The 16,613-nt window shown below is 37.6% G+C and overlaps 1 protein-coding gene across 1 annotated transcript in view; it reads left to right on the forward strand.

Moving 5' to 3' along the window:
* The first annotated feature begins 217 nt into the window (after positions 1 to 217).
* The window catches only part of SEMA3C (semaphorin 3C), a 122,871-nt gene continuing 106,475 nt past the window's right edge, over positions 218 to 16,613 (forward strand). The window contains exons 1-2 of the mRNA XM_013180455.3: positions 218 to 624; positions 3,684 to 3,824. Of these exons, the coding sequence (XP_013035909.1) occupies positions 3,722 to 3,824 (103 nt within the window). The 5' untranslated portion in view covers positions 218 to 624; positions 3,684 to 3,721. The remainder of the gene's footprint in view (positions 625 to 3,683; positions 3,825 to 16,613) is intronic.

A 16,613-nucleotide genomic window follows, 5' to 3' on the forward strand; every position in this document is an offset into this window, starting at 1 on the left:
TGTCCCCCCTTTAGATCCCCTTCCCCCCAGACCCTCTTATTACATTGTGAACCTCCCCCTCCTGGGGGAACGAAGCGCCGCGCAAGCAGCCTGCGCGCCCGCGGGCGCTCCGCACAGCTGAGCAGAGCCGGCGGCCCCGCGGTGCCTGGGGCGGGCCGGGCCGGCGGCCGCGGAGCCCGGCGGGGTGTGGCCTCGGCGTTATTTATGAGCTCCAGCCCCTATTTGCTCAGCTAATGATGCACCGGAGGCCGCCGTGCCTCGCCTCGCTAGCGCGGCGGCGGCGAGGGCAGGGCAGCGCCGGTAACTGGAAACCAAAGGCTTCACCCTCAGCGCCCGGTCACTTTCCATTCACTCCTAGGTGCTTAATTGAGGGCTGGGGAGAAGCGCTCCCGGTGCCTTAGGAGTCCAGCTGGAAGGATTGTTTTATAAAGGAACCGGGAGTACCTTTGCAACCACCACGAAGAGAGAGTTTTCCTTTATTTTTATTCTTTTTATTATTACTTTATTTTTCCCCCACACAATGAGCCAGGTTCGGAATTAAAACGTTCTGGTTAACAGCAGAAGAGTCCATAAACTGATAGAAAGCAGATAGAAAGCTGTATTACTGGTTCCTCCAATAGCTGGGTAAGCATAATTGAAAGTTATCTTTCTCTGCTGTGATAGATGTGAAATGTGTTTGATGATTGAATTTTCCTTCTGTTCACAGATAGTTAAAGCAATATTTTCCAGATTATCATAGTCTGGGTTTGGGGGTTTTCTTTTCTTTCACTTCTTTCTTTATTTTCTTCTGCTGAACAATTTTCTTTACAGGATTTAAGGGTAGGACTGAGCCTGGAGCAGATGACACCTGCACAGCGCTTCACAGCAAAGCTGTATGATACTTTCCAAAGCAATGCATTATGCTGGAAGTGACCTCCGTGGCAAGAAAACTTCAGCGCTTTAATTCAGTAGTGGTTTGCCACCTTGTTTACAGCTAGGATAGGGTCTAAGAGCAGAAATGGAATTAGACATTGCTTTTTGCCTGTCCTAAAGGATTCTTTAAGAGGACTAGAAAAGATTTTAGGTCTGTGGGTTGTCAGCACAGATCATGTGCACAGGACATGCTGAATATAGTATCATGACTTACTGAGATAAATTCGGAACTGGGATATAAGCCCAAACAGAGATTCAAACCTCCAATGAGTTTGTGTTCAGTTACCAGGTATGTAAATCTCTGAAATTAAACTTATTTCCATTAGGTAACTCACATGTCAGACACCCTGTGATACCTTTGTGGCACCGTATGCATGTATTATTTATGTGTCTAACAGCTGGGTAGGAACCATGCAGTTTACAATTTGAATCTTACATTTGCCTCTCACTTCTCTGTTAATGGTGAAGATATGCAATTTGAGCAATGAAATGTAGCAATGTTTCACTCCTGTAGCTGATTGCACTAGAATTGGCAGGAGGCATGAGAGTGGGAGGGAAAGAGTGCTGAAAGGGTTGGTTTTCTTTATTTTTCTTTTCTTATTTTGTTCTTTTCTGTTGTTTTAATTATTATTTCTTACACTGTCATTTAAGTGGAGAGAGAAAGCCCCATGCTTGTTCGTCTGACTTTTCATCTCTATTGCAAAGAAAGCATAGTGCTACTACTGTAAAGTACTAATCCCATTGCATCTGTTAAATCACATGTTCAGTATGATTGGCTATTTGTTTTGGCCTGACAAAGCAATCTTATCAGGATTTAATGGCACTTCTGTCTTAGAAGAGGGCTAAGTTAAAGGATATCCCATGGGCTAGTCTCAAGGTTTTGAATTTAAAGCCCACAAAGCAGTATTAATATTGAAGTTCATGCAGCTTGTTTAAAAATTATTCTTGGCAAAAACTCTTCAACTATCATTTTATTAGTTAACAGACTCTTAAAAATAATTTGGAACTGGGACAGAATGGATATGTTTCTTCTGTAGACCAGATCTGTATCTGGAAAATCTCTGACACCAGTGTTTTTGTCAATTAGCAGGGTGGTAGCATTACTTGATCCGCATGCACTTCTCAGTACTCCAGAGCACACTGGGCAGGGTAGTTTACAGTTTGGGCTTCAGAGCCGTGTGCTCTCTTGCATGCTTTCCATCCCACCCCCGACTTAGTATGAAAGTCTAATGCAGAGAGAAGCCTTTAAAAACAATTTACAGTGAGTGGATAGGGAAGTGACAGAGCTAGTAATGAGATAGGGAGCTTTTATCTCTTAGTCACTGAAGTGGATACAGCCCAAATTGGTGCTGACCTAAAGTCATCCCTGTCTAACAGCTGGTTCCTGCCATGATGGAGTAGTTGCAGCCAGTTCTTTTAGGGCAGGTGTGAATCTCAGAGGGACCAAATGAACAAGGATGTAGAAATACTGTCCTCCACTGGAGGGACTGAAGTGCTAGAGCAGATCTGAGGTGAAGAAGTGTAAACTGATTGCACAGGCAAGAGAACTCTTCATGAAAAAATACACATTTTTGTGTAATACATAAATGCTATTTTTAATGCTATCTTCTGGCCTTAGGAACTGTGTCCTTCAAAGTGATGTCATTTACCACAGAATCCAGTATTCCACCTGTTCAACCAATAAGTGGTGTCTAGTACAAAGGCTGTTGATGTCAAAATGGAAAATATATACATATGTGGCTGAAGTTAGACTGTTTTATTTTCACTTTAGCAGCTGAACTGAGGAATACCACTGACACTATTAAGACCAAAGCTGCTGTTATAGGTAAAATGAAATCTAGACTTCACAGTTTTTGGAGAGATGCAGTTCAGGAACATCAAAGATATGCAGTATTCAGTTTCTAATGTCTGCTGGATTTTATGGGTCTGGTCCAAAGTCCATTGGCATTGATAGAAAAGTGACCCTGACTTCAGTGAGTTCAAGTCCACTGCAAGTCTTCCTGAGCTAAGAAATGATGCAGATTTATTTTGATGTATCTTCTGGTTCTCTCAAGAGCTCAGTCTTCTCAACAGTTTACACACTGTCCCATGCAGGGTAACTGCAGTGCTCTGTAGAAGTCTAAGAGAGCAGGTAAGCAGACTGAAAGTAGCTAGCCCAAAAAGCAGATGCCAATTAATAGTTTCAAGCATGTTGAAATGCTTTTGAAATTAGTGACGTGCATATTTAGGATTTCATCTTAAAAGAGGATGTAGATGGCTGTTAGAGCACTCAACTTACAAAACCTCATAGCTCATTTCCAAGCACCGCTGATATCAAATGTTTTTTTTTTTAAAAAAAAAAAAAAAGAGGGGGAGATCAAGTATGATGTAAACTAAGGAGAGAGGTCTAAAAATATCAGCCAGCTTTTTTATTCGTGAAACTTTATCTCCTGTCCTTGCTTTGCTCTGCTTTGACATTTGGTATAATTATTTTTCCAGCAGGTGGAATTGTCCTTATTCAAATAAACTGAATCTCATGTCATAGTCTTCTGTAGCCAAAACTAAGGTTTTGTAGGTTCATACTAACAGGCAGAGAGCTCTCTTTGTTCCAGCATGGAACACAGCTAGAGAAAACCATTTTCAGATCTATAAAGAAAAAAAAACAGAAGTGCTGTGTCTCCTTCACATTATCATGTATTATGGCTTCAGACGGAAGAGCCTTCTAGCACAGATTGTTCTGTTGTTTTTCCTCCACCAAACTGTGTAACAGTAATGTTATCTCTTTCTTTCAGGTTTTATTTCTTGGATATTAAGCTGCAAATCTGAAGAGATGGCATTTCTTGCACTGCACCTGGTGATTGGGATATTTATTTACTTTAACAGTGTAAAAGGATCTTCCCAGCCTCAAGCAAGGGTGTTTTTATCATTCAACGGTAAGACAGAAGATAAACATTCTTAAGCAAATGTTATGACTGAACACTTTCATCTCTGCCTTCCATTCAATAACTGAGTAGAAATTATCTTTTTATTTTGTGTTCACAACTGTTATTTTTGGTTTATGTTGCTGAGGTACCTGTTTAAATTTGATTATCGCCTGAAGTTCATTGCTACTATAGCTATGGGTACATAAGTAATAATCCCTTCTCTTCATTTAGAAAGTTATTATGACTTAATAACAACAAAAAGGTTTTATTTCTTTTATTCTTGATTTTTCATTGGAAAGATAATAGCATGTGAGGTACATGTCATGTAGTGAAAGTTATTGGTAGGTCTAGTTGCTTTTACTTGGTAACCAGCTGAGAACTTTATACTTTGAAAATCAGGGTGCTTGAAGGTTTTACCAAGGTAGATAAGAAGATACAGAGTCCTTTGGCAAAATAGCAGTCCTTGTGTGTTTCATACAATGGGTCAGGTGTACTTAGCATTTTATAATCACTGATGCCTACATACTGTAAACAAGCAATCAAAATAATTGTTTTCAAGAGAAAGGCACACTTCTGAAGTGATGAGCAATACTGTATTAATCCAATTACTTCAATATTACTTTAATAGCAAGGTAGCTTATTCTTCTAGTATTAATCCCCATCTTAAATGCAGATTTTAGTCATCATGTAGTATTTTAACCACCACTTGAGAACATGTGAGAAGCCCATTCTTTGGGCTTACCTTAAATTCTCTTAAATTTGAGCAGAAATTGTCTGTCACTAAATACAAGGGCATTTGCTTTTTTCAACCCCCTCATTTTTCTGGGATTGTCTTTGAGGCATGAAGGCTTCCTGCACCCTGTATCAATAGTGTCTGTGTTAGGATGGTTTGAGTGCAAGGTTTTCTTGACTTTGCCATGTCCTGCCATGGGGATAGGCTGCATGCTCTGATCAGTCTTTAAAGCATCATTTTTAAGAATAACTATAGCTAGGAAGTAACTCAAACTGCTATTCACAGCAATGATTATAACTTTGTACTCTTGAGTCTGAGAGACATTCAGAAGGAGGCCTGCCAAGTTAGATCTTCTGAAAATATCAAAGAGCAGACCGAACAACTGCAAGGTATTGTATATTGTACAGTTTATGGCCCTAAACTTACAAGTTCAGGTACAAATTGGCATAGTTCCAGTAAAAGCAATGGCAAAAATGGTGTTCCAAGTGGGAGCTGCCAAATGAAGAAGTGGGTGGGAATTTCTTTTACTTGTGTAAGTAATGCTGATATAACATAGATGGTACTGATTCTACACAACTCAACATAGAAGCAAATTTGGCCATGGTTGTGTGTTACACTTGCAGGCATGCCACAGTTACACAAAACAGGCTGGTTCAGATTTGCACATTGTGTCCCCAGAGGCCTTGACTGTAACTTAGGTTTCCCCTGATCTACTGTATGAGCATGAGGTAGGAAGAGCTCAGGTTTTACAGTATTCAACGTTGTTAATGGGAGAGAATCGTAATAAGGGCAAGTGGTTCTAACTTGGACTCAAGAGAGTTGTCTTTCGTTCTTTGGTTTGTCACAATGATCATCCTGCGAGTCCAAAACATAGTGCCACCCAAAAGAGGGGGGGAAAAAAAAAAGCTTAGGGATTTAGTGGAGGAAAAAAAAATCTGGGTGAATTAAAGAAGGTCAGAGAAACTAAGGCTTCAAAAAGAGCTTATTTCCCCTTCCTTTGAAAGGGACTGTGCAGCTCACTGTGACACAGAGATGTCATCGATTACAGCTTGATCTTGCCAGGATATAGGAGTTGCTTGTTCTGTACCATGTTCTTTATTTTTAAAGTAATGGTTTGCATAAGTAAAACTGAGATCCTCTTTTTCACTAAAAGTTAGTGGAAAGTAAGTGTTACCTATGCTGCGTGATGATATCTGGTTACCTTAAAAAGGACATTTTAATTTCCTTAATATTTCTCAACGTTCAGCCTTTCTAAAAGTGTGTGTATATATATACTTGATTTTAATGGGTCTTTCAAAGGTGTAAAAGTAAGAAACTAAATGTGCATTTTATAACATGTCAAGTAATGTTTGAAATACAGGGCTGAACCTTTCATACAATTTTAAAATAAACTTACTTTTTTTACTCCGGATTTCCAGATGGTAAGAAAGAGTTTTCATTATGTGAGAAGAGAGTTTGCAGGTTGTTGTGTATAGCAAGATAATGGTCCTACCAATAAAACTAACTTCTGTTCTATAAATCTTCACTTATTTACATGGGTACTGAAATAAGAGGAAAAAGGTGAAATTTTGTATTGTTCTCTTGCCAAGTATGATAACATAGTCTTTCTGCATAAGCTGTCTCGTAGTTTGTTGTTTTTAAACCATGTAGAAATATCAAGTAATTTGCTGTCTTCATGTCCTGAGAAGTTGTCAGTTAGAGAATTGTCACTCTTAAAGTGCATCATTTGAAAATAAAACTATAATTAGGACTCCTTATGTTTTAAATGACATTAGACAATAAAGACAAGTCATTCAAGCTTAGGATACTTAAATGATATTTTTCAAGTTCTGAATTGGATTTGGCTTAGTATCTGTAATTACATTGCCTAAGTTTTGGGGGTGGAATGTGTACAGGAGGAGAAAATGAGTGATGCTTTTCAAAGCTAACCTGCTCCTTCAGGATCAAGTCAATTGAGCTTATTCACATCACAGCATTTCTCATGGGAAAATCCAGCAAGTATCTTGACCTATTCTGTTGTTCATCAGTAAAGATAAAAATGTGAATCGTTTGAATCATGAGCTGCTTTTCTCTTTGCCATCTACTTCATTAAGAATCAAATGTAATTAAAAAGTAAGCCTGTGTAATACCTCAAGAGCTTGATAATAGGGATTTTGCAATTAACTTCAATGGGTGAAGGACTGCAACCCTAATTTCTATTTTTGAAATTAAAAGCCTGGCCTCTTGTCTAATTAAAATGTAGTTCATGACTTAGCTGAGATTGTTAAATGTGCATCTGACGTGAGTGTGGAACTTATTGCTGTCTGCACTCTGAGTATCTTGACAATTCCTGTGTCACACACAGCTCCTAGGCCTGATTTTTGTTTGCTTTCCACCTTGCATAGCCATTCATAAAAGAAAAAGGTCACCCTGGAGGTGAGCTGCTTGCTTTGCACAGGTATAGATGGTTATAAATGACATCAGGCCTACAGAGAATGAGGTGAGGGGGTTCTCAATTTGCTTGGAGTGATTTATTGTAATCTAATTGTCTTGCTTAAGTGTAATGGCTCAGGTTGTCAACTTTGCACAACATCTGCACTTGAAGAGCTGCTGCAGTTGAAGAAAGGTGACTAGCTTTTTCTGATTCTAAAATTGCAAAGATGTGAAGTCTGTCATGCAGGAGATGTGGAATTGTCTACCATGATTAACATTGAGCATGTGGGAGCTGAGTAACCTGGGGTGGAAAAAGGACTTGACACATCTCCCTACACCATTCCCCTTCCTCTTACCTCTTCTGGTTCCTTGACCTTTAATAGATCTTCCTTAATCTACTTAAATCACCCATCATAATTTAAAGCCCCATAGTTTATTTTCGCCTCATAGCATAAGACTTACCTTATCTGTTTATGAACTATTAAGCATAGTGCCTGTTCTTTCTCAGAGTGCATGCATTCCTCCTTGTTACTGCATGTTCCTGAACAGATAACTGGGTGCTGTATCTTTCAGTCTCTATAGGGGCAAAGCCTTGTTCAAAGCCAGTGGGAGTATTATCATAATAAGAGAGGAGTTATGAGACTCCAGGATAGTGTCAAACTTTCATATTTTTCCAGCTTTCATTTACATTTCGGGTTTTACTACAATCCTAAAATGAGCTGAACCATGTCTTTTTAACACCAGGTTCGGAATTGGTCAAAGCAGTTCCAATTCTTATTTTTGAAAATATATATACAAACACATCTTCGTTGAATTTTGAATTTATATGGAAACACAAAAACAAGTGATAACTTCACAATTTACCAGGAGCATTTCATGCATTCCTACCTAAAAAGTCTGGCCAAGCAGATATTTCTCATGCAGATTCTCCCATTGTCTCCAGTGAAAATTCCATATGAGAAGTGAATCAAGGCTAATTTGCAGACGGTTTTGTTTCTCTCTTTGTCATAAAATTACTAGAACACGTAAAGCACTTTTAAGAAAGTATCAGTCAGCTTCATTAATGACAATTAAATAGCATAAAATGTCACCAGAGCAACAGCAGCACACATTCAACTGTCAACATATTTTAAAAGATTTAATGCAACCCCTGTGGTTACCCTCAAGGAGAAAGAAAGGAACTAAGAACCATTTTCTTTGAGCTCTTGAGCAACAGCAGTACAACTTGTTTTTAAACAATCCCTCATTGTAATGTTAATGTTACCACAGTTAATAAGAAGTTCATTTATTATTTGGGGGACATTGTGCTGACGACAATCTAGTAGGCAATGGTTTATGCTCAAATAGTTGATTGAATCCTTGGTGGTGTCCATGCAATGAAAACTACTTTCAAAATGAAGTTGAAGTAAAGGAGTACTGGGGGGTGGGGGGAAGGGAAACATTGTTATTTATTTATTTATTTTTAATGCAGAACTATTCCAGAAATCTCTTGAGCATTTTTGTAGTGGCATAATATTTAGCAAATCATGGGTCACTTTTTCTCAAAAGTGACTGACTTGTGGCTTTCACAGCTTCATAGACCTTAAATGATGCTGATTTATAAAGCTCTGAGCAGCAACCATGTGTAATTTCTTTCCCCCAATTGTCTCACAATGGAGATCTAAAGTTAACTCATTCTTGACTACTGTCAACTACAAATAATATATTATCTTTAGTAGTGAAATTGATATTGTTACACTTGGAGTTACATTTAGATAACTAAATCTTTGGTTGTTATTAAAGACAAATACCTAATATACAAATTATAGTCTGGGGGTAGCTTTTAGATTTTTGTCTTCTCTGTATAGTGTTTTTTCTTGTTTTGCCTTTATTTCTATTGCTGAAAATCAACAGATAAAGACATAATGCAATAAATCTTACTCTTAAATAAATTGAATTACTTGAATAAGCTATGAGTTAAATGTAACAAAATATTTTCTAAGAGATGTTAAAGGAAGCACAATGTAAAAAGCTCAGTGTTCTTTCTAGAATTTCGCGGGTAGAGATACTACTGCTAAATGATATTGAGCCTGATTATTTTCACACAAACTCTTTTTCCAGTGGCAGTGTCACTGACTTGGCTTCTCTGTCACTGTTGAAAGAGTGTGAAAGGAGAATTGATTGTATTGTTTCTGTATCCAAAGTTAGATTGTATGTACTGTGACTTCAGTTATGAAAACTATCGTGATGAAGCTGAAGTCACAGGCAACACTTGGCCCAGTTGATTGTAGGTTCTCTGAAGTCAGCACAAGAGAACATAAATAAATACATAGTCTTCAAGGTGGTTAATTATCAGGCCCCAGATTTAGGACAAAAAATTATGAATGTAATCCTATTGTTGGATGAAGTAGTCATCCAAATTTCACAAAGATTGAGAAGACTTTCATGCTAGAAAGTAGATATATTGTCTAAGAAATTACTTACTTCAGTCTCTTTCTGTTCCCCAACTCAGTCAGTTTGACCTGTATATGAACCATATCTTTGATTTTAGTGTGGAAAAAATCAAACTTTATCTTAGAACACTTTTACAGATTCAACACATCTTAGGTTGTCTCAATTGTCGTAGAAGAAATGAGCTTATCTTGGCCAATTACACTGCTCTCTTGTTACAATCCTTCCTTGTGTTTCCTGAAGTTCCTACACAGACAATTATGTACTGATTATTATACCAGACATCAGTTCTTTTATGTTTAAAAAAAAATGCAATGAGAAGAGTGTCATAGACATTTGTAATACCCTATCTTTTTCAGAATTATCAGCATATCAGTAACAAGAGCTCCTCTGTGAGCCATTTCCATACTGGATGAGTTCACAGTACACTTCGATATGTGGTGCTGCACAAGCCTTTTTGTGTATCAGATATAATTATTGATGTGACTCACAATAATTACTCGTTTTATTGAAGTGCATTGACTGAGATCCTGTCATGAATAAATACATAGACCAAGACCTTATTCTGTCACTTGAACTGGATGTTTCTTCAACATGTGTATTTTGTTCCTTTTGGTGCTGCCCTTTCAGCGTTCTCAATAACACTCCTTAATAAAAAGCCTAGGCACTCTTTGTCAGGGGAGAGGCCTTTGATAAGGACATAATTTTCTGATTCATGGTGTGACGTCTCGTCTTACATTCAGACTGCTGTGGTTGCATCAGCCATAGATTTAGAAGAAGGCTATGTGTTTTTCCTTCTTCATGCAATTAAAGAGTTGGGGTCTCAGGATGCATAGTTTTCCATTACTTGCATGAATCAGTGAGATGTCAGATCTCTCTTACTTTGAAGCGTGCATTTCCAGTAAATGAAATAGAAGATAGAGATTAATGGAGGGCTTACACCTCTGTGTTATTCCCCTGTTCCCTTCATACCTCCATCCTTATTCAGTTCAGACTTGGTACAGTTAGAGTTTGAGTAAACATGTTACACTTGCATTGGAATTTTATCCACCAGTGATGTGGCTTCTTCCTGGAAGCAAAATCCTGCTTAATGGTATCCTGGAGCTAAGGCTCTAGTACCACAGCAGAAGGAAGATACAGAGTGATAGCTCTGTCTCTACTATGAAACCACCCTTTGTCTTGAGGTAGGACCATCATACCATTCAGAGAAATTAATTTTTCTCCTTGCTCATATGAATATAAGGCTATTTTTTTTTCTTGTTGAGGAAAGTACCTTGCTGCTTGTGTGGATAAGGTTGGTGGAGGTCATTTCCTCTCCATTTGAACAGCATATAGTATCTTGGATATTCCGAACTACTGCTCTCACTCAGCAAATCAGTTATACATACAAGTGTGTTACAAAGGTTCCTCCATTACCACAAGTAATACCCCAGATTATGTTTAGATTATTTTCAGAATTACAGTATAAATATTTTTAATTACAGACCTTAAAATAATTATATGTTCCAAGACAGTGATACAAAGAGAGACAACATTTTGGAAAAAAAAAAAAGTTTCCTTCTACCATCATGTATCTTGTCCACAAGAAACTGTAATCTGTGGTATTTCATTGTTATCTGAAACAAATATTTTTTCTGTTGCACACCCCTCCTTCACCCAGCCAACTTGATAGAAAAATCTCAGGAGCAGCATTTCATCAGTACATAACTCCAACAAGCCCTCAAATCACTGTAAGCTAAGAGTTTGTCTGTGAGAGTCCTTCAGGGCTGATCTCTTAATTCCCTCCAAAATAGAACCATCTAAGGAAATAACACTTCTTTGCTCTTCTGGAGCATGATATAACATTTTTAATGAGCTCAGTTAGCTTGAGGAAGCTAACTTTTTATTTACTATTATTATTATTTGTGGGCTGTAAGTAGATACTTCATATAAAAACATACCCTATCTTTATGAGAAGCTTTTAGTTTTAGTACAAATTTCAAGTGCAAATATGATTTCATGAATTGCAACATGTAGAAATAGTCTGGAATAAATAACCAGACTTTTGAACTGTCTCCTTATTCTTGCATACTACTCTGGGATAAATGATTGCTTCACAAAAATTATCTTCTAGCATTTGGATGAGGAGACATCACAGTCATCCTGGGTTGCCAGGTTGCCTAATGGAAAATCAAAATGTGTTTTGACAATTATTAAAAAATAAATAAAATAAAAAGTCAAAAGCATTTTTAAAAGGCTTTTTTTTTTTTTTTTTTTGTAATTGAAGGCATCATTTTCAGCCATTAATAGGGTCAGGCTGGCATACTGCAATGAAGAAAAAGGACTTTTCTTTAGAGTCACACTGTAAACATATTAAAACTATTAAATGTATTAAAACTAACTTTCAGCTATATTTCCTATCATGTCCTTTTTAGTATTTCCTTTGCAATTTCATAGTTCCTTTATGTGACATCATTGCTTTACAAATGCAACTGGGAAAACAACAACAAAAAAGAGGTCTGGTATATCTTTCTATGGACTTTCTCTGTCACCTGTTTTTCCGATCATTTGTTGTTGTCATACATATATACATATATTTTATTTTGCTTAATGATACAATTTTCCTTTACATTTCTTAATGAAAAACATAAATACATTTGCTCTTAGAAGCTTCAAGTTATGCAGAATAAATCAGTTTCTGTCAGCTTAGAATCACTTCAATTGAGAAAATATTTTCCCTCTTTTAACATCTGTGTAAATCAGCCTATGCATCTTGGACACCCAGTTTGAAGGAGCTGCAGCATTAGATTTACAGGGATAAAGGAAATATGTGAGGCAAGTGTCTGATTGCTCCTTCGCTTCAATGGGTGGGAATGATGAGGTTCATTTTCTTTCCTTCTCTTGTAACAGATCAAGAATGTAAAGTTTTGAACAGCAGTAGAAGATAAATTTCACGATATATACACACACAAAGATTATTAGTGCAACAGAAAACAAAGGGGGAAAAGCAGTAGGATAGATGTACTCATAATCCTGAAGGTATTTGTTTTTAAAGCAAAAAGGCATGTGTATTCAAAGCAGTATATATATACATACCTTAGTACATACACTGGTGTTTTCTGATTTTTGACCTCAAACGTTTACAAGCTGTGATCCTAAAGCTGGTATGAAAACTCCTTGAAAACAACTGTTGGTCTCAGAAGAGAACAAGACTGGAGTTTCCTTGTACTCTACTGAACCACAGCCATTTTGGAATGAAACATGGTGTTTTCTTTGGGGCAGACAGTCGCACACTGACTATTCCGGTGCATTTCAGTGGCACAAGGTAGTTCATAATACATTTGGTTTCTACAGTTCTTAGAAATTCCTCCTCTTCTGAAATAATCAGCTTGCATACCTGCCATTGCAGTTTGTTGATAGTCTCTGTGTTAATATGTTGAGTGTTCTTACAAACCAAGAGATCAAACTAGTATACAAAAAAGTGAACGCTTATATCTTCAGAATGGCACTTTCCATTTTTTAAATATCAACCAATTAAAATGTTATTTTCAGGGAGAGGCCTGGCATTTTCTCAAAAATGTACTTTTTGAGGCCTGAAAAGTATTTAGTTGGCATGTGTTGCTGATTCTGAGCTTAAACTTTTTGATGGATTCAACGTGAACACAGCTGGAATATTTTAAGTTTATTCTGTTAAAAACCCACTTTCTGCCACTGTTAAAAATAAAGCACTATCCCTTTTGTTTTGTTTTGTTTTGTTTTCTTCCCTAAAGCAGATACTCTTATAGCAAAGACAAAAGAACTTGAAGTCCTTATGAGGTGTTTTGTGTTAAGGAAATAAACCTTGCATTCATAGCAATAAAACACGAAAAGGAATATACCTATAAAGCCATTACTTCAGATTAAATATCTTATCATCTTTATAGTATTAGTAATTCCCTTAACAATGAGAAGGGTGCCAGCTATTCTTTTCTCCTGTAGCAACCTTGTTTTCCTTATGGATACTTGCAAACTTGAGACTTTTTCCAACATAATTTTTACAAGCACAGTAGGAGAAGAATCAAATGTCAGTGAGTTTTATTTCACTGGATATTTTTCAGACTCCACGCTACCATTTCCTGAGCTTAGGTCTCCAAATGTGTTCTTAATCTCACAAAGGCAGATGAAAAAGGCTGTTCCTGAAGTGGTAAAACTGCATAAAATTGCAAAAGTCATTTGAAACTTTCAGATGTGGTAGGGTATGTCACTATCTGCACTGACATTGTTCATGAATGATATGAAACAAAGAGAAGACTTACAAATTTGGCCACCATGGTTTGGCCCACCAGGCAGGTCCAACAAACAATGGGCTTTTATCTGGACCCATCTTTTGCTCTAAGACTTAGGAGGACACCATGTGCTTTCTTTGCAGATGAATTCTTCCTCCCGCCTCGACATCCTGACAATGGCCAGTTTACGAAGCACTAGCATGGGTGCCTATTGAAGGGAAAGGGCATAAGTCTAACTTTATTGTATATATGTATGCAACTGGAAAATGCTGTTGCTGTGTCCACTTCAATAACAGCAGATGATGGGGGAGAGGGGCAAGCGCAGGAATTCAGCATCTTCCCCAGCAGCTGGAGAGAACAGACCACCCTGATGCAGGGGCTCTGAAGAGAGTTTTATAGAAGAAGGTTGTGCCAGCTGAATCAATACCGAGGCAGGATTCATAGCTAGAGTAGTAATTTACTTAGGTGTGTTTGGGGGTCTTCTAATGGAATTAAATAATAAAAAAAAAGAGAAAAAAAACCCACCTTTTTTCAAGTTGGATTTGTTTGCAGATAAAGGACTGTGCCACAGATATAGATGATGACTTAAATTATTATTTGCTTCTTTAAAAAAAAAGGGGGGGAGGGGACGGGACAGGAGAGGAGATACATTTCATTCCAGATTCTAAGGGTGTCATTGCCAAAGTACTCTCTCTTTTAAGAGCACTCCAGCACTGCTGTACAGTGATGAGATTCCCCTCCATTATAAATTATTATATTCATGCTTCTACTGAGTGGTTTTTAAATGGTATTGGTGTTGGAGCCAGACAGTGAATACTGATTATGAGGCAGTCTGTCCTTCTCACAACATATATTCCCTCCAGGCCACCAAAGCAACACTTAAGGAGATGTTCACCTGATTTTTCTCTGTGGTTGCTCTGCTTGCAGACCACAAAGTTATAGAAAACAAAATGTAAAACTCTGACTTTTTGGAAATAAGTTACCACCTAATATTTTTCTCCAGTAATAGATTCATTTGTATACTCAGTTTCTCACTTATCTTGTCCCTATAGAAGTGAAAAAATGTCTACCTGTACTTACCCAAAAGGCAAACAGACAAGGTGTTTATTATTTATTTATTTATTTATTTATTTATTTATTTTAATTCAGAATCTGCATGGTAAGCTTTTGCTTTAAGGTTATTCTCTTTCTTCATGCCTTGCTTGTGGCTGTTGAAAGCTTCCCCAACCATTAGGATAAAACTCCCTTTTCAAATCAGGGTGCATATGAGAAAAAACATCTAACATCTAAGTGCAACTAAACTTGAGACTGTGTGTAACATCAACAAACTTCAGAACTCTGAATAAACAAGGTGGCCATTCACTGTTTACCATTCCTTTTGCTTATTTTTACTGCTCTGTGTCTCTGATAGCCCCAACCAGTTTGCTGAGCAGCTGAAAGTGAGTTTTGTTCAAAGTGGATCTAATTCTTGGCTGATAGGTATGATTCCTATGTGGAAATGGGTGAGACAGAAACAGCAGACTGGGAGATAGTTTTGCTTTAAAAGGTTCTTTTTGAGAAAGCAACTATTTCTCTGTGGAGAATGAAGGACTGATGTAGCCGTCACCAAGAGGAAGGGACCTTATAGAGATTACTCACAAACACAAGGGGTTGCGATGAATTTACTCCACCTTAGCCCATGTTGTACAAGAGTATCCACCCATAATGTCTGCTGCAGAGGTAGTCTCCAGCTCCTTAGAAGATGACTTCAGCTATCTATAGATACTTGATCTTCCCATGCTGGGGAAAGCACAGATGTGTATCTCTCCATTCTCAGTTAGAAGGCAAACTATTAATTTTCTACACAGAAGTAGAGCATCATTTTGACCTACTATTACATTCTTATATTAAATTTTTCTGCAGTCATTCCAATTTGTTTGTTTTAATTTGTGTAGAGGAGAGATCACAGAAAGAGACAGTTTTGTTTTCCAGTCCCCAGCATGAGAGAGACTGACAACATGTAAGAAGCCCAATGAGCGGCCACTAATCTGTTACAGGTGCTAGAGCATGTGATGGACAAGGAGAGGTTGAGGCAGCTATATTTCTTCAGCCTGGAGAAGAGAAGGCTAAGGAGCATTTCAGTGCTGTCTTCAACCATCTGATGGGATATTATCAAGAGGATAGAGCCAGGCAGTTCTCAGAGGTGCACAGTGACAGCACAAGGCACAAAAGTCACAAGTTTTAGAAAAATAAATTCTGATTAGATAATAACATATTATTATTATTATTATTATTATTATATATATTTTTTTAAACCATGGGGTAGTTAGACATTGAAAGAGGATGTCCAGGCAGGCTATGGATTCTCCAGATATTCCAAATTCAGCTAGATTATTTCCTATGCAACCCCATCTCACCACAGTAGTTAGTCCTGTTTTGAGAAAATGTTTGGGCAACATAACCTTCAGACGTCCTTTCTAACCTGCATGCTTTGTGGTTCTGAGATTTTATCACTGTTCAGCAGGTGTGAGTATTAAGACATTGGTATCAACTTTGGCAGTGTTTCCCAGGACAGCTTATCAGGAAATTCAGAAGAAGAAAGTTAACTCTCCTCAGTAAGTTCACAAATCTGACCCAAACGACCTAGCAGCCTGTGTGCCCACAATGGAAGCTATAAGCACTCTACATCAGGAATTTTTATCTATTTATTTATTTATTTTATGTCTACTGCACATTATTGTGCCTGAAGTGTGGTTTTCCAAGTCTGAAATCTCGTGTGTCATATGAATTGATTTCTTACAGTTAAATACATTACAGTTCCCTGGCCTAGAATGAAAGAACGTGTATCCGTTTCTGGCTGCACAGCAGAATATAAAAATACCCCTTCTAATGAGTAGTAGAAATCATAGATATGCTGTATTGCATGAAATAATATGAAAGCAATCTGTCAGATGATTCTGCTTGTATTTTCTGCATGCAATCTTCTTTGCTGTCCTTGCT

Source organism: Anser cygnoides, chromosome 1 (genome assembly GCF_040182565.1).
Source record: "Anser cygnoides isolate HZ-2024a breed goose chromosome 1, Taihu_goose_T2T_genome, whole genome shotgun sequence".
NCBI classification, from domain to species: domain Eukaryota; kingdom Metazoa; phylum Chordata; class Aves; order Anseriformes; family Anatidae; genus Anser; species Anser cygnoides.